At 38.4% G+C, this 23,762-nt stretch overlaps 1 protein-coding gene across 1 annotated transcript; it reads left to right on the top strand.

Moving 5' to 3' along the window:
• Window positions 1-739: 739 nt before the first annotated feature.
• On the top strand, window positions 740-23,536 carry LOC144628813 (coadhesin-like). The gene is made up of 16 exons (XM_078486927.1): window positions 740-1,091; window positions 2,524-2,955; window positions 3,315-3,497; window positions 6,355-6,711; window positions 7,067-7,249; window positions 9,318-9,482; window positions 10,228-10,361; window positions 10,931-11,087; window positions 11,578-11,679; window positions 17,306-17,473; window positions 18,809-19,363; window positions 19,850-20,413; window positions 20,895-20,979; window positions 21,615-21,660; window positions 22,524-22,578; window positions 22,987-23,536. Exons 1-16 carry the CDS (start codon window positions 740-742, stop codon window positions 23,148-23,150), a joined length of 3,702 nt encoding a protein of 1,233 aa, XP_078343053.1. The 3' UTR covers window positions 23,151-23,536.
• Window positions 23,537-23,762: the final 226 nt, after the last annotated feature.

Here is a 23,762-nt window from a genome sequence, read left to right as displayed (position 1 = left end):
TTTTTTATCCGTTAAGTTTAGTCATGTTCGGGTTGACCATTAACCATTTTGAGAACAGTACTTCGCACAGTATTCCTCAGTTCTCCATAAAAAAAAAACCTAATTTTTGGAAAGTTAGAATACAAAGCAAATAACATTCCTACTTGAGCTGCCGCAATCCCTCGTTAAAGATAAATATAACCTTAGATAATCGTCATGTAATCGTGATGTAAAAACTCTCAAAACTGTGCAGTGTCATCGCTCCCAAGATATTGCAAACATCCATCTGCGTCAGGTTTTCCGCTAAATTTCACTTAAGAATATTTTGTTTTAAAAAAATTCTTAAGTCTATATTTAATGTGGAGTAGTGACATTCGAAACTCTATGAACATAGCGATATGAAACTCAAAACAAGCTCTACAATTTCAAATGGGCACCAAAATGAGCAGACTTAAATTTGTAACGACATTAAGTACAATGTAAGCTATACATCAGCCGGTTAATACATAGTTATAATTAAACTCGGAAGAAATTACATTATTAATTCTTCAAGAATTCAATAAAAAATATAAGCCTGGAGAAGCAAATGTAGACGTCAACGGTGATGAAATCTGACATTTATTTTCCGCAATCTCCAAAATTTAAGAACATCGCGGGGTGATTTCTAGTCCTCATTTACAGTTACATTACAAGCTTTGTACATGGTCTTACATTGTCTTCTTGTACAGTATTCGATCTCCTCATCTGTTAAGTTCGAATAATGTGGACGGCAAAACTGTTAGCTGTCACGTTGTTGCTGTTAATTTTTGTTCGAGACACGGAATCTCGGTGGGGGCAACGCGTAAGACGAAACTATCCTCCGCCGTGCAGTCCTCGTGCTTGTCAAGTCAGCTATTGGTCAACATGGAGTCCCTGCACTCGTCGATGTGGCACAAGTGGAACAAAGACAAGAACAAGAACAAAAACTGTGGTCGAGGCTTGTGGTGGATCATGTCCGTACCATTTGTCAGAGATTCGCTCTTGTAACACAGACAAATGTCAGAATTCTGGAACTCCTACATACTACGGTTGCTTTTGTCCACCTGGGTACAACGGACTATGTTGTGAAATCGGTAAGTTGATCGCAAGCAAACCACAGATTTTAACACGGATTTTAACAGATTTTTGAACAGCCAAAGTTTATATTTGTGTCGTAGGATTCTTAAAAATAGTGGTCCATTTTTATTAACCATTGCTATTTTCGAGCCCTAAAACTGTTTAAAAGCGCGTTTGGCTGCTGATGGCGCGGATGGAAATGGATTGGAATTGAAAACGTTAGTCAACGTTTTCAAGTTGTTTCCGCGCACCTTCAAAAATATCGATATTTATAGCCGAAGTTTGATTTCTTTCCCCAAATAAAGATTATATCTTCAGTAAAATATTCAAAGATAATGTTTTTCATGAGTTTAGTTGCCCGCCACTTATATAAGACAGTTTAGACCAAAAATCTGCGAAATCCCCGTGACATAGTCCTTTAAGTTGCACGAAGCCCAAAAATGTCCAATGCTTCTTCATTTATATATTTCACTCGCGGCGTTTTTTTCCACATGGGCTGTCCTATATATTACCATGGATATGAAAACCAATTGTAACCATGCTGTTCGGTAAGCCGTAACCTAACAAAATGTACAAGAGGAAAAGAGCAATAATCCAAAATGGACTACATATCCTTACCTATACTACATATCGAAATGAACCGACAGTTCCATCAGAAAAATGGTTGAAAACAGCAAATTTGGCGAGCTTTATGAACAAGAAATAGTCAGCGGTGCCTACAAAAACCACAGAAATGCCATAGTAAAATTAACTACGCAAAACAAAAGGATTGATGCAAAAAGTTTAATTAATAATACTTGTAAACGCACAACAAAAGCGAGTGAATAAAGTACAAAAGCAGCAAATAATTTACGAAAGAACGGCAAACTGACACAGTTTCATTCAGTGTACGTCATAAAATTAGGCTCAGCACTTCTGTAAAGTTTGTTACCTTTCAACCCTGAGATATACATAGAGTAACTCAAAATCACTACTAACCAATATAACTTTAGATAATTACGGTGGACAATTATGCACTGTCATTAATTTCCGCAATTTTGTGATATAATTATCTTTGTCAAGTTGTTCCGTTGTGCTTTTATTCTAAAGTAATTTTGCAACAAAGGAATCCGTTGCTTTAATCATTGAACACCGCATTGGGCTAAGCAAAAAGATATGAAACAAATACTGAATTAGTTAGACACTAAACGGATCGTACGTACAAGTCTATGGGCACGATATAATATCTTCAGCAGGGGAGTTATTTATATAATGAAGTTGACGCTGATATAATCAAAAGGAAATGTATATTGTTCTTCGGCAACCTAAAGGAACTGTAAACTTAAATAGAAATCAAACTATTTGGTATGGATGAGTAATTAACATTTTAATTAAATTAAAATTAATTTTGTGCTCGTGACAAATAAAGCACATGCTGCATAAATGTTAAGATGATTAAAAAACCTACAGAAATCTTCGAAAATCGTCGAAAACGTATTGACTTAATGATGAACTATTATTCTCTATTCACTTTACATTTAATTACAGCGACCTCAACTCTAGAAACTAGACCTTCTTCTGCCAAAAATATATCACCAACGCCTACGACACTAGTGACTTCACAACCACCCTTCATTAAAAGCTCTCCTACACCGTGCAGTTCTCGTGCTTGTCAAGTCAGCTACTGGTCAACATGGAGTCCATGCACTCATCAATGTGGTACAAGTGGAACGCAAACAAGAACGAGAACAAAAACTGTGCTTGAGGCTTGTGGCGGATCATGTCCGTACCATTTATCAGAGATTCGCTCGTGTAACACAGACAAATGTCAGAATTCAGGAACTCCTACAAGCAACGGTTGCTCTTGCCCGCCTGGATATAACGGAACGTGTTGTGAAATTGGTAAGCTTTCCCCCAAGCAAAACACACAGAAATTCCACATGAGCTATTTTTATGTTGCAAGAATGCCCAAAATTCCTACAGCTCTTCGTTTGCTGTCTCTCTAAGACGCAAACCGTCGGAACCGGCTCCAAATGTCCGTCTGAGAGACTGAGGCGACCGTCGTATAGGGAGTTTTGTTACGGTACAATGACTGAAGAACGATAGGGATAGGGCCAACACAAGGTGTCCGTTTTATAGAGATGTCCATCTTACATAGGGGTCTGTTTAAAGAGCGTTGACTGTATATAATATTCAAGACTCGGTAACGGTTATATAGGAATTAAAGACGTTTTTATGTTTGTTTTCTATTGCACTTCTAGTACCGCATCCGGTCGATGGTCAGTGGTCAGAATGGTCAGTTTGGACCCTATGCCCTCCGAACACGTGTGGATTTGCTACCAGGAACCGCACCAGATCTTGTACAAATCCTGCGCCTGCGTTTGGTGGCCAGAAATGCCACGGAACCTCAGCTATGTCACAGCTTTGTCCCGAAAACTGTCCGAGTAAGTGCTGTTCAGTTTCTTTCATTGTCCATATATGGGAATGGGAAGATTGTGGTTCAATAAATAAAGATTGGTGTTGAACAAATTAACGCGCTTCTGCAATAAATAATTGCTGGTTTTCACTGTCACGCAAGTAACGATACTGTCACGCGCTGCAAAAAATAAATCCAAAGCTATTGAGTTAAACAAACCAAGAATTTTACAGGTTGTAGAAAATAACAAGATAGTCTACGTGTCCAAGTCTCAGGTCTGTACGGTATTCCGTACTCGAGTTATCCGTCATAATGTTTAACACAAATTTAGAGAGCACAGTATGGAAACGCCATGTTGGATCCCATGTGGAGGGGCACCAAGATGGCCGCCGGAAATCAATAAAAACATCTAGCATTCACTTCTGCTATAAAGCGCGGTCAGTTCACCTTCGTGAACACGTAAACATTCATATAAACACTTCTTGTAAAGCCTCAATTGTTCAGATCGTTAAAAATAACAGGATGAGGCATTCTTTTTAAGCATACGTGACAGCCTTCAGGCGGCCATTCTGATGTTGTGTGGCGCAAAACTCCGAAATTCAAAATGTTATTTCTCAAAGACGGTGGATGCTATCGAGCTGAAAACCTTCAATAAGATATATATTAAGGACGTCTTATAGCTAGTGAAGGATAAAAAGTCAGGGGCTCGCGATTCTGGATTTAGAATTTTGATGACGTCACGTGAAAACCAAGAATATTTATAATCATTTTGCAGCGTTCTGATTCCAAACAAATTTAGACAAACTTTTGAAAACTGCCGCACAACCATAGCAACAGCATTACCTGTTGGATTACCATAGCAACAGCATGAAAGCTAAGTGCTTAAACCCCAGAAACAAGCTTGATATTTTTATCTCATTAAAATGTGATCAAACTGTTAAAAAAAGAACATGAAAAACAACAATTTGCAAAATTTAATAATTGACTGGATCAAAGTACTAATGGCAACTGTTGCCAGCCATCTTAAATTTGTAAGAGATTCAAAGAGCCTGAAAAGTTATAGTACAAAATAAAGCAGAGCATGAAAACCGAAGTTAAACCCCAGCTTCTTGAGTAACTAAGCTCGGAACACACTTTTAAACTTTTAAAGGAAGAGAAACACCAGTCATGCGCAGTTGGTACACAGTTGGCGCAGTTGGTACACATGTTTTGTCTAAGTAGGTTTCAGAGTATTTTAGCTTCAAAATAATTTAGCAATATATGAAACACGTTTATTTTCTCTTGTGCGGACTCATCTTTGACGTAACTCAAAATCACTTAATCAAACTAATATAACTTTGATAATTATAACTAATATAAATAACTAATATAAATTTGATAATATGAACCGCCGACCGGTTAGCTCAGTGGTAGAGCGCCGGACTGTTGTGCGGGAGGTCTCGGGTTCGACTCCCAGACCGGACCAACACTCAGGGTCTTAAAATAACTGAGGAGAATGTGCTGCCTTTGTAATTACATCTGCAAATGGTTAGACATTCTAGTCTTCTCGGATAAGGACGATAAACCGTAGGCCCCGTCTCCTGCATCTTCAGTGTTATAATCAGCAGGGGACGTTAAAGAACCCACACACTCATCGCAAAGAGTAGGGCATGAAGTTCCCGGTGTTGTGGTCTGTTCTATTCCATGGGTTGGCTGGTGGGGTGAGATCATACACATGGACGGATAGCGGCTGCCATAGGCGCCTTATATATGCTGATGTCCGATCTCATCCCTTAATTCTGTAAATTGTAAATAGTTACTGAAAAGCCCTGTGGGGAGCTGACTATTAAAGTTTACTTACTTACCAATTATGGTGGACAATTATGCACTGTCATTAATTTCCGCAATTTTGTGATATAATTATCTTTGTCAAGTTTTTCCGTTGAAATACAACTCAAGATTTTCGTGTATTAAAAAATTGTGGTTCTATTCTAAAAACATTTCGCAAGAAAAGAATTTTGTTGCTTTTTTAATTGGACACCGCATTGGGCTAAACAAAAAGATATATAAAAACAAAAAGTGAATTCCTCAAAGACCAAACGGATTCCAAACTGAGACAAGACTATGAGCACGATGTAAGCTCTTCAGCAGAGGGCTTTATTTATATACTAAAATTGACGTCGATATAATGGAAAGAAACTGTATATTGTTCTTCAGCGACTTGAAAGAAACTGTAAATTTAAATAGAAATCAAACATATTCGGTATGAGAAGAGTAATGAATTTTGCGCTCGTGGCAAATAAAGCACATGGTACATCAATGTTGAGATGATTGAGAAAATCTTTAGAAATCTTCGAAAATCATCGAAAACGTATTGTTGAACTATAATCATCTATAAATTGGTGTTTTGATAATCAATTACTCCTTAATCCGGACCTCGGTATAATATTAGACTCCAACTTAACATACAACGAGCACATAATTACCACCGTCTCTGCATGTATGAAACGCCTTGGCCAGATCAACCAGATAAAACATGCCTTTGATTCCAACGTACATTGATTATAATTATTAATTCCTTAGTTTTTAGCAAACTTTTTTATTGTTCTAATGTATGGAGCAACACAACTGATCGTAATCTTGATAAACTCCAAGCGGTTCAGAACTTTGCGTGTCGCATCATTAGCGGAGCCAGAAAATCGATCATATTACACCGATACTGAAGCGTTTACAATGGCTTCCAGTCAGGGACCAACTTTACTACTCGTCAATTGCAATCATGTGCTTTAAGTGCATGACTTTAGAAGTCTTTGAAAAAATCTGAAACAGAAATCGTCGAAAATCTTCGAAAACTCATTACTAAATTTTTTACTTTTGTTTCTATTAATTTTACTTTTATTCTACAGCGACCTCAACTCTAGAATCTAGACCTTCTTCTTCTGCCAAAAATATATCACCAACGCCTACGACACTAGTAACTACGCAACCACCCTTCATTAAAAGTTCTCCTCCGCCGTGCAGTCCTCGTACTTGTCAAGTCAGCTACTGGTCAACATGGAGTCCATGCACTCATCAATGTGGCACAAGTGGAACGCAAACAAGAACGAGAACAAAAACTGTGCTCGCGGCTTGTGGTGGATCATGTCCGTACCATTTATCAGAGATTCGCTCGTGTAACACAGACAAATGTCAGAATTCAGGAACTCCTACAAGCAACGGTTGCTCTTGCCCGCCTGGATATAACGGAACGTGTTGTGAAATTGGTAAGACTCCCAAGCAAAACACACAAAAACTCTACATGAGCAATTTTTATGTCGCAAGAATTCCGAAATTTCTACAGTTCTTCTTTAGCCGCCTCTCTAAGACGCAAACCGTCGTCGGAACCGGCTCCAATTGTCCTTCGTAGAGAGGTGTCCGTCGTATAGAGAGTTTTGTTACGGTACAATGACTGAAAAACGATAGGGATAGGACAAACACAAGGTGTCCGTTTTATAGAGGTGTCAGTCTTACATAGGTGTTCATCTTTCACAGGGGTGACCGTTTAATTAATATTCAAGACTCGGCAACGGTTATATAGGAATTAAAAGTTCATATCTTTGTTTTCTATTGCAACTCTAGTACCGCATCCGGTTGATGGTCGTTGGTCAGAATGGTCAGTTTGGACCCTATGCCCTCCGAACGCGTGTGGATTTGCTACCAGGAACCGCTCCAGAACTTGTACAAATCCTGCGCCTGCGTTTGGTGGCCAGAAATGCCGCGGAGCCTCAGCTATGTCACAGCGTTGTCCCGAAAACTGTCCGAGTAAGTGCTGCTTAGTGTCTTTCATTGTCCATATATGTCCAATAAATAAACAATGTCGTTGAAGAAATAAACGCGCTTCTGCAATAAATAATAATTATAGTTATTTTTGCAGTGTTCTGATTCCAAACACATTTAAACAAACTTTTGAAAAACTGCCGTACAACCATAGCAACAGCATGACCTGTTAGATTAACATGGCAACAGCATAGTTAAGTGCTTAAAACTCAGAAACGAGCTCGATATTTTCATCTCTTTAAAATGTGATCAATGTGTTAAAAAAGAAACAATATTTTGCAAAATTTAATTATTGACTGGATCAAAATACCAATGGCAACTGTTGTCAGCCATCTTAAATTTCAAGAGATTCAAAGAGCCTAAAAAGTTATAGTACAAAACAAAGCAGAACATGAAAACCGAAAGTAAACGCCAGCTGCTTGAGTAACTAAGCTCCGAACACACTTTTTAGCTTTTTAAGGAAGAGAAACGCTAGTCAAGAGCAGTTGTTACACATGTTTTGTCTAAGTAGGTTTCAGAGTATTTTAGCTTCAAAATAATTAAAAGCAATATATGAAAAACGCTTATGTGCCCTTGTCCGGACTCATCTATGACGTAACTCAAAATCATTTAATCTAACTAATATAACTTTGATAATTAAGGTGGACAATTATGCACTGTCATTAATTTTTGCAATTTTGTGATATAATTATCTTTGTCAAATTTTTCCGTTGAAATACAACTCAAGATTTCCGTGTGTTAAAAAGCGATTGTGCTTCTATTCAGAAAATATTTTGCAAGAAAAGAATTTTGTCGCTTATATAATTGAACACCGCATTGGGCTGAACAAAAAGATATAAAGCACAAATCCTCCCAAACATCCGCCGACTTGCACGCCTGCAGCGCCGGTTCGGGCAGTTTCTCTTCAAAACTTGAAAAAAACTGTAAATTTAAATAAAAATAAAAAATATTCGGTATGAAGAGAGTAACGTGCGCTCGTGACAAATAAAGCACATGACACATCAATGTTAGATATTTGAGAAAATCTTTAGAAATTTTCGAAAATCATCGAAAACGTATCGTTGAACTATTATTATCTATTCACTTAACATTTAGTTACAGCGACCTCAACTCTAGAATCTAGTCCTTCTTCTTCTGCAAAAAATAGAGAAGTTCATATCTTTGTTTTCTATTGCACTTCTAAAAGCTTCTCCGTTGTTGGTCAATGGGGGGAATGGTCTGTTTGGGGTCCTGCCCCCCGTGTGCAATTGCTGTTAGGAACCGCTCTAGAAGTTGTACAAATCCTAAGCCTGCGTTTGGTGGCCAGAAATGCAGAGGAGCCTCAGCTATGTTTAAGCTTTGTCCTAAAAACTGTCCCAGTAAGTGCTGTTCAGTTTCTTTTATTTTCCATATATGGTAATGGAGTGGCAAGATCGTAGGTCAATAAGTAAAGATTAGTGTTGAACAAATTAATGTGCTTTTTTTTAATAAATAATAATTATGTTATTTTATAGTGTTATGATTCCAGACCAATGAAATCAAACTTTTAAAAACAATATTTATACTGAATATCGCATTAGGCTAGTTTTAAAAAATTAAACACTTTGAAATTTTTGTAGAAATTTTATGAACTAACTATGAACATTCTCTTACACTTAAAACAGAGAGACCGCCAACGATAATGCTTTAACGTAGATTCTATTAATTAAAAGAAGGCTTTTAGTAGAGGCATATATGTATATTTTAGGATATTGCTGTGGTATATTATTGGACTATACTGTAAAACTTAGAATCTCAATTCCAGCCTATAGGCTTATGTTTTATATGACAGAGTTATTTTGCGATTTTATATGTCAGAATAATATCTACGGCCTGAAATCTCCGCGTTTATTGTTGACACTCCACGAATATGCCCGCAGATTACTCGCAACCGTTTTGTCGACCTACGCACACTATTCAGAAAATCTTCAGAAATCGTCGATTAAAAATGGCCAGTAATCTTCATAAATCGTCGAAAATTTCTTTATTCTTTTGTTAAACTATTATTCTTTATCTTCGTTGCGTTTTGCTACAGCGACGTCACCACTAGAACCCAGACCATGTACCTCAATGATAACCTCGAACAGCAAGTTCACTGCTTCTTCCAGTAGCGAGGGGCCTGGTACCCCAGTGCTCTATGGCAGCGATGTATGGTGTGCGGGGGTGATAAATGCTAACCAATATCTCAAGGTCGATTTAGGTTAGTAATTGCAAGTCAATAGAGCGATTTTCACTTGAGTGTCGTAAAACCAAAACTAAAGTGATCACTCTGAACAATTGTAAAAGACGAAGCACTCCAGTAAACTAATCCAAACTCGATGCAACTGAACTGATACGTGTGACCAGCACGAAGCGCGGGAAAACGTGCGTCAGTGAGTTATGATTGGTATAGTTTTACTTCTGATTGGCTAAGAAAGTGCCACGAGTTTTTTGAAATAATACTAAGCCAAATAATGCAAAACCAAAGCAAAAGCGAATTTCTTTCGACATTCAAGTGAAAATCGCTCTAAATAACAAATACCAGTTCAAATTGAACATCTCGTTTTAACGACGTTGTGAAAGAGACTAAAAGAAGACTCAAAGTTAGTTGGTGTAATACAAGCAAAAAACTGAACGAATGAACGAGCAAGCGAGCGAGCGAGCGAGCGACGACGACGAATGAATGAACGAAAGGACGGACGACGACGAACGAACGAACAAACGAGCGAACGAATGAATGAACGAAAGAACGAATGACGAAAGGACGAATGAACGAGAACGAACGAATGAACGAATGAACAAACGAAGGAACGAATAAACGAACGAAAGAACGATCGAAGAACGAATGAACGAAAGGAAAACGAACGAATGATGAATGATTGAACGAACGAACGAACGAACGAGCAGAACAATGTTCAACAGTGTTATTTTAACCTTCATTAACACTCGTTTTGTTTGGTTTGAAGGTGCCGTTGTGTGGATAAACCAAGTGTCTGTACAAGGAAAACCAAACTCTACCAGATCAGTCACTCAGTATTACATTCAAACAAGTACAGACAACATCAATTTTGCTTTTATTTTTGACGGGTCACGTCGCAAGGTAAAACGGTTATTCTTGTTGTTCATTTTCTCGTGTTTTATCAGTTATTAATAATATAAACCAAAGAATGAATGAAAACGGGCGTTTACCACATGTCATTATTGCCAACGAGGCAGCCGAGCCAAGAGGCGAGGCTGACTCGGCGGCAGAATCATAAAGCTGCGTGTATAGCAGAAAAATTCTGCGTAAGGGACTTTTTAACCATATTTGGGTGAAAGTAAAACCCCACATTTTGGTTGTAATGTTCTTCCAAACAACGTTGCAAGATTTGTCAAGAGTTATCAATTTCTCACACCCGTGTCATTATGAACACCAGAGGCACTTTTTTTTCGTATTACCTTAATTACAATTTACCATATTTCGAATTCGGTCATTTCAAACAAATATTTTCAGTTCTATCAAGAACCATTCAGTATCTGTTCATGAACAAACATGAGTATTTCGCTCGTTGGCACTTACCCATAGGTACAACTAGGTTTTGTAATACAGAAACGTTTAGTTTTTTTAATTCTATGACATTTTTCCAGAGAAGACTATTTAGTGATTGTAGATGTAATATTTTTTTCCAGGCATTTTTCGGCCCTTTCTTCAATGGAAATGCTGTGGTCACCACGAACTTTACCCTCCCTGTGCAGGCTCGCTATGTGCTGTTTAGTCCTACAGAACCATTAATCGTGTTAGAAAATCATCTATGTATGCGGGTTGACATTGCAAGCTGTCAGAATGGTAAATGTTCACATTTTTAAACTTATTATTACACATATGAAAATGGGAACTCTAACTTTGTGAGCTCGCCCCTGTTGTAGTGGTAGATTTTGGACACAAAAGGACTATTTGGGGGGGTTTTATTTTAAAAAAAAAAAAAATTTTACTCGGGCACAAAAAGAGGTTCGGTACTCGAATTTGTATTTAGAACGAGCCCATCCTTATCAGCATGGGACCATAGAGACACAAGAACGCAACCGAAAAGCTGACAGGAGCTTTGTTCGAGGTATAAAGTCAAAACATCTTCGGGTATTCCTCGGCAATCTTCCTAAATCTTCTTTTGGAAAGTATTCGTATATTTCAAAAACATTTTCGAAAAAAGTTTTAATGACCGTTGGGAAATCTTCGGGAAATCTAAGGGTATGCTCAAAAGAAGATGGGATATCTTCGGCAAATCGTCAAAAATTCCTTATTGGTACGTTTAAGAATTATTGTTTATCTTTTCTTTTAGTTACGGCGCCGTCCACGCTCAAACCCAGCTCCTCTTCATCCCTCAGCGTAAATACGATGCTTATGTCCACCATACCCGTGACTACACCAACACCCTTTATCGGTAAGCTCAGGATTCCCGGTTAGATAAGAGTAGGGGCACGAAGATACTGGTGTCTTCCTTGTGCAAAAGACCTATACGGGTATGTACCGCCTAACGGGGTCGTGGTTTTGGGCTCCTGATCCAAAACGGGTTATCCTTTTTAGAATTTTGACGATTCCTAGAATGGGGAGCTAAATATTTGGAAGAAACCCGGGCCGGAACATACCCACCGGCAAAACATAACTGATCCCCCCCACCTGTGCCCCCGGGCTGAGGACATTGTTAGATAAGAGTAGAGTTAAAAAAAAAAAATTTAAAAAAAAAAAAAATTAAAAAAAAAGGCAATTTCGCAATCCGTTTCAATATACTTTACTTTTGGCCATCCGTACCTTCTTCTGTATTTCTTGTGTTATTAAAATGTTCCTACACTGTCTTAAGCGGTTATTTTTATATTTCACCGAAGATCCTGGCCTGTCTTAGCTTATGCAATATGGCTTAAATCGTATTTGATACAGTTCCTTTAACGTATAATGTAAACGCTCTCAAAACTCGTGCACTGTCATTTCAGATTCGGTATTATTACACTTGACTACTTACTATCACTTATACTTTGATGAGTTAATCCCAAAACGCTTTATAAATTGATGCTACAATAATGGTATCAAGCAAAGCTTGATCAATTGTAAGTTATTAAAGTTGTGGTCCATCTTTAGGACATACAGGTACCATAGCAACAATATGACCTGTTAAGTGCTTACAACTCAAAAAACCAAGTCGATTTTTTAATCTCATTAAATTGTGATCAATATGTTAAGAAACAACATTTTGCAAAACTTAATAATTGAGCTCGTATTAGTGGAAACTGTTGCCAGCCACCTTAAATTAATTTGTAAGACTGGATTCAGTGGACCTGAAAAATTATAGTACAATATAAAGCAGAGCATGACGAAATGAAACACAAAAGTTCACAATTCGAAATACTAATATAACTTTGTATGTTGGCGTATAAAGTAAACATCTCAAAGCTGTCAACGTCATCAATTTTCCCGATATTGTCATACAGGGTTTTCCATCACATTTTCTATTCGGGAAATTTTGCGTTTCAAAATGACGAAGCAATATTTAAAAAGAGTGGTGTATTTGTATAGAATACTCCAAGAAAAGTGCTCGTGTGCGCTTTATATTTTTCATAAGGCGTTCAGTAAGTCACTTTAGAAGTTTCACGAGCTTCAAATGGTTTCGAGTACAAATAAAGCAGGTATTTGTTCTGCAAAAATACAATGTAATCAGACGTTCAAAATAAACTTCGGGGATATTTTCTGGTGGTATTGCACGACCGTTTAACTTGCAGAGAAATCAAGCAAAAATACAATGTTTTCTGCAAAACTGCAATGTAATCAGACGTTCAAAATAAACTTCGTGGATATTTCCTGGTGGTATTGCTCTCGACAGTTAAACTTGTGAAGACATCAAGTACTTGCATGATTTTGTTGCTTATATGCTAGAGGACAGTCGCCTTAAACTAAAAAAGTTCTCAAAGCCAATATCTCATCCCAGCTACACTTTCCCAAATCAAAAAGCCTTAATTGTATAATCATCTCTAATGCAAGCCACTTTAATTTACACAGTAGGCCTTTTTAGTGCTGCAACGATTATCTTTAAATGCTTTTCACACGGTTTCGATCTCGTGACATTATATTAAATTAATTAAATTTTGCATTTATTTTCTGCGATTTCTCATTGTTTCAAGTACAAAATTCTGGATTAGACCACATTGCATTCTTTGTGTCAATGTAAGATCCTTCTCTTTCTCTCCAAAGTTTTCTATTGAAGATAGAAGCTTGGACGGAATCGTTTATAAACTGGTACGCTTTAGTGGTTCTTTTGAAAACCACGCCCATTTTCTGAACAAAAGGGGCAAAATTTATTACCCAATTTTAGATAAAACCAGCTCATATTTTGGCTCAAATAAAGGTTTACATAAGGCCACAACTTTTGCTAAACGAGATGAGATGAGATGAAAATCTTTGCTTCGCCACGATTAACGTCATAGGGTAGCAAAGTGGGGTCGTGCTAAAACTAAGATGCAATAAAACTACTAAGCAATACTAATTTACAATACTAATGCGGTCAAAACTTTTATATTTTGCTGCGTGCATTTGTATCGATAAGCTATTAACATGATTAAATTAAGCTCCTTAATAAAGTTATCTTGTTTCACTTTAGAAAAAACTTATTCTTGTTATTTGCTGAATATAACGCTAGTTTAAGCTAAAATTATTAAATTAAGTTTGAAAAATCATGATTTCAAAACTGTGCAGTGTCATGATTTCCAATATATTGCAAAGAGAACATTTAAATTTAGTAATACCGATGTCAAGTTTTTCCACTCAATTTCCACTCAGGAAATATTGCTATTCGAAGATGCTCGAGCTGATATTTATTATAAGTTTCAAAAGAACCGCATTGTTATGACTATAAGAACTTTAAGAAACACGAAACAAGTTTTATAGTTTTTCAAGTAAATAACTTGAAACCAAAACTTTATGAATGGGTTGTAACGACATAATAGAGGCAACGTCCTTGAGATTTTAATGCATTTTTGGTCTAGACTGACAGAGCTAACCCTATAACGCAGTACCTTGCCTCATACACTAATTAAAAATTGCATGGTTCATGCTTTAGCGTGCACTATCGAGTTATGGTGCACACGGGAGGTTTGGAGAGCACCTGGATAAAGATGTTAAGTAAATTGTCGAAGGAAGAGCAACAAATTTAGGCATTTTTTCAAAAAAAAACAACAACAACAACAACAACAACAACAATAGAAAAACAACGGCAGGATTCGAATAAGTCTGCATGACTTTTGTTAGCGTCATCCCACTACGTCATCGCACTAGCATGGTTATTTTAAACAAAACAAGACTATTATCTTTAGGTTTACATTGATGTAAATGCGTCTTTTTGAATTGATTTTTCAAAATCGTGCTCGAGAAAGTTCGCCTTTAAAAAAGTAATCTATTTACGTCAGGCGGTTTATACATAGATATAATTGAAATCGGAAGAAATTCACATCATTAATTCTTCAACAATTAAATAAAAAATATAAGCTTGTGGGAGCAAATGCACGCGTCCAATGTGAAATGAAGCATTTATTTTCCGCAATCTTCAGTATTAAAGACCATCACGTTTTCCAGTCCCGGACATTCGCGGCTACACTGCTAGCTGAGAACAAGGTCTTAAACGATCGTTGTGTTTAATTTGATCTCATTTTCTGCTAGGCTCAAAAAATAATGCAGACGGTAAAACTCTTACTTGTTACGTTAGTGCTGCTAGTTTTTGTTCGAGAGACCGAATCTTGGTGGGGCAAACGAAGAAGGCAAAGCTCTTCTCCGCATCCAATTTGTAAACCGCGTGCTTGTCAAGTCAGCTACTGGTCAACATGGAGTCCCTGCTCTCATCAATGTGGCACAAGTGGAAAACAAACAAGAACGAGAACAAAAACTGTGCTTGAGGCTTGTGGTGGATCATGTCCGTACCATTTGTCAGAGGTTTGCTCGTGCAACAGAGACAAATGTCAGAATTCAGGGACTCCTATAAGTAAAGGTTGCTCTTGTGCGCCTGGATATCGCGGAAAGTGTTGTGAAATTGCAGAAATTGGTGAGTTTTTTAAAGACAAATGATCGCAAGCAGAAATTATCAGCTAAAGTAAGAATTGCTTCATGATCAGTTTTTGTCTTAAGAATGCCAATATTTTCAATGACAGAGTTAAAGTGACTTTTTGCTGTATGTTTAAAGATTTTTTGTTAAAGTAGATTGTTTTTCTCTCGGTTTATTTCATTCATATCACATCAAGTTAGCTGCTTGGGCTGTCCCGAATATTGCATGTTACTCGAAGAAACCTTCCCGACGTTTACGATAAACATTAGAGTGTTTGTTTAGGAATCTAACGTAAATACTTTCAACGGAATTCAGTACTATCTCGTGGACTAATAGCTTATAGGAAAGGACTTACAGGAAAGCGGATATCTTACGGCATACCATGAATCTCATTTCTGTTTTCGAAAAAAACTACTTTCAAATAGTAAGGGATACTAAAGTGGTTAGTTTAGATGAGGTGATCTTGGACACTCGCTGCTCATTCAAGGAGTATATATGGTACTAGCAACCTGTTCGCATAGTCTGACAAAAAAGCTGCAAAGAGGGAGGGGGTGGGAGGTCACTACGATGGTCTATCAACCCATCCAACGGAGGGGGTATGATGAAATTGTCACAGTTGCTTCTTGCTAGAAGACTGGAGTTGAATGCTAGCTTCTTGAGACACTAGGTTAACTGATGTAGCTTTGGATAAATATGTTGCAAGCGCTCTTTGAACTACATGATACGTAGTGTCATTAACCTCTGGCCTCGCTAAAGAGTGCAAGGGTTTTCCGTTGAATTTCAACTCAGGAAGAAACGTTTTTTCAACCTTTTACTCAGTTTTATATTCTGAGGGATTTTGCGGATTTTTGGTACATATGTATTTGAACATCGCTTTTCGCATTTGGCTAAACAATAAGTATGGAACACAAAGCAAATTCCACAGGAGCTTAATAAATCCTATATGTCCATGAACAATATCGTTACGACAGAAACGACGTAAGCTTTTAAAGGAGCTATGTCACGGAACACGCATCTTGAAAAAATTGGCCATTTTTTTCAAGTTTGTAGTTCGTAATCTGTCTTAATCTTCGTCAGTCGAAACCATTCTTGTTTATTTTCGTGTTTTCATTACTCCTTTGTTGTTTTTCTATGTTAGAAAACTAATATTCTGAGGTTTCCTTCAATTTTTAAAGTAAACGGAAAAATGGCTTAAATATTGTGACACTGCTTCTTTAAGTAGAGGGCTTATATTTAAAATTAACAATATAACTGGAAGAAAAAATTGAATATTGTTCTTCAAGAACTAACTCTATGGGTTTATATTTGGAATGCGGGGGCTATTTTGTGCTCTAATAAATCACATGATATATGGTGCTTTTCCGATCCGTGTTCAGATAATATCAGCTTAAAGAAAGAGACCCACCATCAATTAACCTAAGGAACGAGCTGAGAGATTGCAGTATAAGCACTTACAAGGGCACTACAGAAAAAACCCGCGAGTAAGAACCTTGTTTTTCAAGGTTAGCCTTAACAGGTTCTTACATAAATGGTAGTTAACACAAATTTAGGCTATTTAGGTTCTTTTAAGAACCTAAAAATAAGTAGCTATTAAAATAGCTACCTATTTTCTAAAGAAAAAATTGCATTGTTGCTAATAGAAATTTTAGTAATATTCGGCCTATTGTTTGTATAAAATTTGCACACCACGCAAGTGTTAATGTAAAAATGAAGCACTAATCATTCAGAACATGATATTATATACATGTACAGTATGGCCTTGTCCAAACCTTTTTTCCCAAAAGTAAACATTTTTAATCAATTTTAGAAAATAAGAAACTGTTTTCAAAATTTAGGCTGAAAACGTTCTTTTAAAAATGGGGTCTAATTTGCAAATTTTAGCCTAACAGGTTCTTAGATGTAAGGTATTCTTACTCAAAGGTTTTTACTGAAGTTTAACTTTTCCTTTCCTGAACTAACTGAATTCTCCCTTTGTTTTATTCTTCAGTTCATGGCGGATGGTCTCAATGGACCTATTTTCCGTGCAATGTTCCATGTGGGGCAGGAAAACGAAACCGAACACGAACTTGCACCAACCCACCCCCCTCGGGTGGCGGAGCGGCCTGCCCAGGGGCTGCCTTGGAAACGCTGGATTGCTACAATGGACCTTGCCAAGGCAAGTTGCCCTGATGTTGATTTGGTGAACAATATGTTTCCATAAAAAATATAACAATAATTTAGTACTCCACCAACATTTGCATGAGACGGTAAATATTGAACAAAAGTGACAAATAGAAAATGTTTAAAGAACTGTTTTTCTATTTGGGTCCTTTACAGGACCACTATCAGGCAATTAGTGATTGGAAAATTTGCTAAAGATAAACTGACGAAGCCCAAAACTAATGTGTTCAGTTGTTGTAAATAAAATCTGTTCGCGACTTGCTTTTGGTCTCCAGTCAAAATGCCTGGGTTTGTTCGTTTAATGTGACATGCCTCTTTTAATACGGGGGTACAGAAGTAACTTGCAAATTTGTTCTTTATCAAAGATAGAGGTGTTTGATCTCTCGAGCGTTAAGTACAAAATTCCTTTTTATATTGTCCATCAATTCAAGGTATCTTTAAGGGCAGCCTTTTAGCCAGGATTTAAAAAGTGGGAGTCCAAAATTTTAGGGCTGACTTTCTCCCCATAGGATGGCCTAATCGGAGCATGCAAGGTGTCTCAGATGGTGCAATGGTATCTGAACTCCAAGCTAAAAACTCTGTGTACAGTATTCTTAATCTCTGAAAAGCGGTCGTCCATGGACTCCGGACTCCCACCTGGCTAAAAGCTTGTTTAAGGGATTCAATGCAAAGAAATAAACAAACGCCTTCATACTGGTTTAGAACAGTGATGATGCATGGTCTGAATCGATTTCGGATGAAATCTTTAAATATTCTTCATAGTTGAAAACATTTCATAACAATGTCTTTATGACGTGAGCGGGGGGAGGGGCTGAATGGAAATAATTGTGACAAAGGGATGTTACAATATAAGTCAGCCAGTAAATTCGGAAGCCCTCCAAACAAACTAAAAAACACCTCAGTTTAACGGACACGATCTACGTATTGCACACTTAATAATATACATAAAAAAATTACTCGATTCTGATTGGCTGAGAGCAGTGCAGTTCAGTTGTAACACCAGTGCAAAAAGTGTAACACCAGTGCAAATTACACATCGATATTCCGGATTATGATTGGCTGAAAGACAATAGGAAATTGGACATCCATGTTATTGTCAACTGACAGCTGTCAAAACATGGAACAAGTTACAAAAGTTTTCGCACTTCTAGCAAGAAGAAAATATATCTCTAGTTCTACAGTAGTTGGACAGCTTCCTTATGTAACAGATCACGAGGAGTCCTTAAGTGTTGATGATCTGTCCTCTAGGCCTTTCGACAGTTTTATCTAGATTTTCTTTTCTCTTTTTTTCTGACAGTTTTATTTGATTTTCTTTTCTCTTTTTCTTCAGATCCTAACATCCCATTGATTGACCTCGTGTTTGCCCTCAGTGCAACATCGGCCAACTCTGTACGATCTTACGAGCTAATGCAAAACACCCTCAAAGCATTCATCAACAAATACGGCGTCAACAAAATCCACTACAGCATCATCGTGTATGGAGACTCGGTCATCAGGGTTGTCAGTTTCAACAGGACCTTCCCCATCAGCGCAAGTGACTTGAAGGCAGCCATTTACAGGCAGCCCGCCTTGTTCGGTGGACCGGTCCTGAAGGATGCATTGCAAGAAGCCTTTCGCATCTTCAACGAAACAGTGGGCCGTCCCGGTGCCAGGAAGGTCTTGGTAGTAATCACTGATAAAAATTCAGGTGCTCCTTCGAATGCTTTGGCCAACGCAGTAAGACCGTTAGAAGATAACTGGGTCCTAGTGATTTCCGTGGGGGTAGGATACGTTGAAAGGAGTGAACTAAATGTCATCTCGCCTAATCCCCTGGATGTTATATCTGCACGATTGAAGATTAACCCGTCAGTGCTGGCTGAACGTATAATGGATAGGATTCTCAGACGTAAGCCTTTTGTTATAACTTACAAAAATCATATATGTTTATTTGAATTTGCTACTGATTAAAATCACATTAACTTCTTTACTGTTTGTATTGTAAACATCTCTTTATCTAATTTAATCGCGTCAAGTGTGGTAATCTGTCCTGGTCCGCCTGTCTGTCTGTCTGTCTGTCTGCCTGTCTGACTGACTGACTGTCTCTCTGTCTGATTGTCTTTTTTCTGTCTGTCTATCTATCTGTCTAGCTGTCTGTCTGTCTATCTGTCTGTTTGTCTGTCTGTTTGTCTGTCTGTCTGTTTGTCTGTCTGTCTGTCTGTCTGTCTGTCTGTCTGTATGTCTATCCGTCTGTGATTGTCTTAGAACCCGTTGCCCTGTGTTTTGGGAAACCCGGAACCATAGAGCCCGTTTTTCATACCTGCGAGTGCTGGAGCCCCAAACCTCTTTAAGACCATCAGTTGATAATTTGGGCATTTTCCATTTCAATTTTCAGGCAATATCCCAGACATCGACATTGGTTTTGCCATAAGTTCCGCCTCAATTGATTCCGACTCTATCTTCGCTCTGATGAAACGAATAATCAATACCATTATAGATCGGTATGGCATGTTAAAAATCAGGTTCAGTGTAATCGTTTACGGAAGTATTATCACGACAAGATTTACATTTGACAACACCATCATGTTTACTCAAGAAGAACTTTTAAGAGCCGTGAACGAGACCCAGAGAGCGCCTGGAATGCCAGACCTTCAAATGGCGCTCACAGAAGCCAAAAGACTCTTCCAACTTACGTCCAGGCCAAACGCCACCAAAGTGTTGGTTTTGTTTTCGGACGTCGTAGGACCTACAAATGACAGTGCACTCGCAGAATGTGCTGATAATTTAAGGAAAGAAGGTGTCCTCATCTTGTCAGTGGGTTTTGGAGCTCAAGTCAATCAGATTGGTTATCAGATGAAGAAGGTGGTCATTAGCCCGAGTGATTATATGGCTGTGCGCAACATAACCACTCAGAGACCGGTTGTTATAGCGGAGACTATCATGTTTAAAGTACTTCAAGGTACGTTGGTTACCTAAACATGATTAGCCAACCTTATGCGTAGCTGGCGAGATTCGCGTACCGAGTGTGAGTGCTTTGTTTACGGCGAACGACAGAGACGAGTTACAAAGCCGCGAGGAAATTGGGGAAGAGTCTAGTTACGCCGCTCGCCGAGGTCGCCGATTGCGCCTTTGTACTATCAACAATAAAACCAAAACCACTCACGCACGCGGGCTTCGCCCGCGATTTTTCTCGTGCCGCGCTAATCCCGCCAGCTACGCAGGCTAGAACATGATAAACGTTTTATTTGATGAGCCATACACTTCTCCAAGCTTTCTTAGTATCTTCCAAGCTATCCGTGACATGCTCCAGCATGCATCTCCGTGGCTCAGTTTAAGTCACAGTTTAACATCTCCAATTAGTTACTGCACTTACATTACTGTAGAATAAATAAGATGTTGATCGGTCTTTGAACTTAATAATTTTACATTTATTCTTCCAGTGCCACGACCAACGCTTTTTCCAACATCAGCCACAGTAGACCCAACTTCATCAGGCTTATTAACTATTCAACCAGAGGTCCAACGGTAGGCAAAAATTGATTCATGGTGCTCATATAAGAGCTTGTGTTTATGTATTTACCATAATAGTCTGACTACATAAACGATTATACAATAAATAACTGTTTTGAAATTTTGGAATGATTATTGGTTGGTTGGTTGGTTGGTTGGTTCGTTAGCTGGCTGGCTAGCCAGCTGTCTGGCTGGGTGAATTGCTGGCTGTTTGGTTGGCTGGTCGGCTGGGTGAGTAGCTGCCTGTCCACCTGGCTGGCTGGTCGATCTTGATGGGTGATTACGTGATTGGGGTGGTCTGTGGTCAGTACGTTGGTTGGTGTAACTGACTGACTGATTGATTGACTGTCTGTCTGTCTGACTGACTGACTGACTGGCTGACTGACTGACTGACTGACTGACTGACTGACAGACTGACGGACGGACGGACGGACGGACGGACGGACCGACGGACCGACGGACCGACCGACCGACCGACCGACCGACCGACCGACCGACCGACCGACCGACCGACCGACCGACCGACCGACCGACTGGATGATAAATTATACCAATCGATGGACTGTGGTATTGATTTGCATATTTATTTATCTCTATTGATAGCTGTTAATGCCATGGAAAGTGTAAGAATTGAATTATTTACCTTTCAGGGTACTTGTTGATCTTCTTCGATCCTTCAGCCAAGTCATACAGAGGGTAAATATTTCTTTCGACATCCAATTATATTTGAGTTTATTTATTTGTGAGAAAAGTGCCTATAATGTTATGGTAATGCACCAGTCACGCACGTGTAGAGTTTAATTTTTGTTCTTATTTAGAATTTTTGTGTTCAAGTAACAGCATACCGTAAAATTCCGGTTATAAGCCCCCCCACCCCCCCCCCCCCGCTTATAAGCCTCCCCGGTTATAGGCCCATCAACCTGGAAACAAAAAATACATCCGGTTATAAGCCCCCCGGATATAGCCCCCCTCTACCGGATGGCAGTACTGAACAGGGCTAAATGTTACTTTTTTGTGCGTTTTTAACTTAAAAACGTATTTCGATCAACACTCCCGAGGCTCGTTTCAAACGTTTTTCCTCCGCTTATAAGCCCTCCTGAATATAAGCCCCTCCGCTTATAAGCCCACCCAAAAACCCTTACGAAGTTGTATAAGCCCAGGGCTTATAACCGGAATTCTACGGTATGAGAAGCATTTGTATGTCATGCCACGTCATCACTATGGAACCTCGTGAAAAGAGAGGGGCCTGAAGGAGTAAAATGGAAACTGGAATTTGGGCAAATTTTCACTGGAAAAATGATTTTGAGTCAATGGGACTGGGAATCACAAATAAATAAACAATAGAACTAACCTCGTTCATAAATTGTCATGATCTACCGTGTACGGGGGGGGGGGGGGTAAAAAAGAGGGGCTTATTAAAAAGTGATTGAACTTCTAGAGGGGTTCTATTAGAAAGGGGCTTAAAGGAGTGTTTGGGTGGGGTGGGTTGGGAGGTTTAATGGAGCTTTTACTACTAGCCTACCTATTGATCATGACTTACTGCTTTTGTTATTTTTTAGCTCGAAGTTCTTCTCGGAGGATCACTTTCCCCTACAGATCTAGAAACCTTTCGCAGTAAGTGAACAACTTGCAATTACTTGCTACTAGTTAAGCAGTGAGATTAATGTACGTTGAATATTTCCTTCACACGTTATTTTAAAAATTATCAAACTCCTGACCAGTAACGGCAATATAGAAAATCATCAAATATGTACAAGGCACCGCGATTGTTGCGTTTCGTGCGCTAGGTTTAGAAAGAGTTATTTGCGGTATCTTATATATGAGCCAAAAATGTTTTGTATGCACAATCTTCTCCAGACAGAAACGCGAGCATTTTTAAAACGCAAAAATACTTTTGACCGATGAACGTGCTGAGTTTGTATATTCTGTATAATTTGTGTTAATTTCTGTAGGGCTTTCATTAAGTGCAGTTGCTATTGAGTAATTGAGCTAAGGAATATTTTCTCTTTTTTTCGTCCACAGATGAAACACTGCAGATTTTGCGGCAGATAGAAGATCAGTTAGTCATACCCAGTCCTACCCAGCCGAACAACATGCGAATGGTGAAGAGAGCGATACCGGAATTTCCAGATCCACAAGAACTGAAACAAATGCTGGAGAACATTCAGCGAAGGTTGTTGGGTTGAGGTCGGCTGGATCTTCATACCAGTAAAAACCAACTAAAGCCGGCGCTAGCTCATCTACCCTTCGTGAAAGGAATTATGTTTACAGACTTCGTCACCCCACAAATTTTGTAAACGTATTTTTGTTACCATTTGAATGATACTGTAAAGCCACATTTATACTTTAAGCAGTAAATTGAGTGAGGAAATATAGTAAGGTCACTGGAATTGTCGTTTTATAAATGGCAATCTACGCGACTTAATAGTCGTCAAAAGTATCCGGAGATCTGCAACTTTAGAAAATGTTGTAAGAGCTCGCAACTTATAATATAAGTTTTTGTAATTTTTAAGGATAAAAAATGCTATGCTAAAGCTGTAATAAAAACTAGGCATTAAAACTCGTTGAATAGCTCTTCTGTTATGTTAATCACACTCTTTCTGTGTAAGAACATTTGATAAAGTCTTATTCACCGGCAACTATTATAAATTCTTTTCAGGATTTCAACGCCTTTGAATGGGGACGAGTGTGCGTTTGGGTCATTTTTGTATGCATTTAGGTTATGGAAGCGGTGTAATCAAGGCCGTTTGACCTGGTCTCCAGGCATCAGAGTGAAAACGGTTGGGATTCAAGGTTTA

This window comes from Oculina patagonica, chromosome 10, assembly GCF_052425735.1.
Source record: "Oculina patagonica isolate OP01 chromosome 10, crgOcupat, whole genome shotgun sequence".
Classification (NCBI taxonomy): Eukaryota; Metazoa; Cnidaria; class Anthozoa; order Scleractinia; family Oculinidae; genus Oculina; species Oculina patagonica.
This window is presented reverse-complemented; position numbering and strand designations above follow the sequence as displayed.

Excerpts from the sequence above, each read along its gene's own strand:
- LOC144628813 (XM_078486927.1), top strand. The coding sequence starts at position 740 with ATGTGGACGGCAAAACTGTTAGCTGTCACGTTGTTGCTGTTAATTTTT. Across the intron at positions 2,956-3,314 it reads CGGAACGTGTTGTGAAATTG|TACCGCATCCGGTCGATGGT; the intron begins GTAAGCTTTCCC and ends TTGCACTTCTAG. Across the intron at positions 3,498-6,354 it reads TTGTCCCGAAAACTGTCCGA|CGACCTCAACTCTAGAATCT; the intron begins GTAAGTGCTGTT and ends TTTATTCTACAG.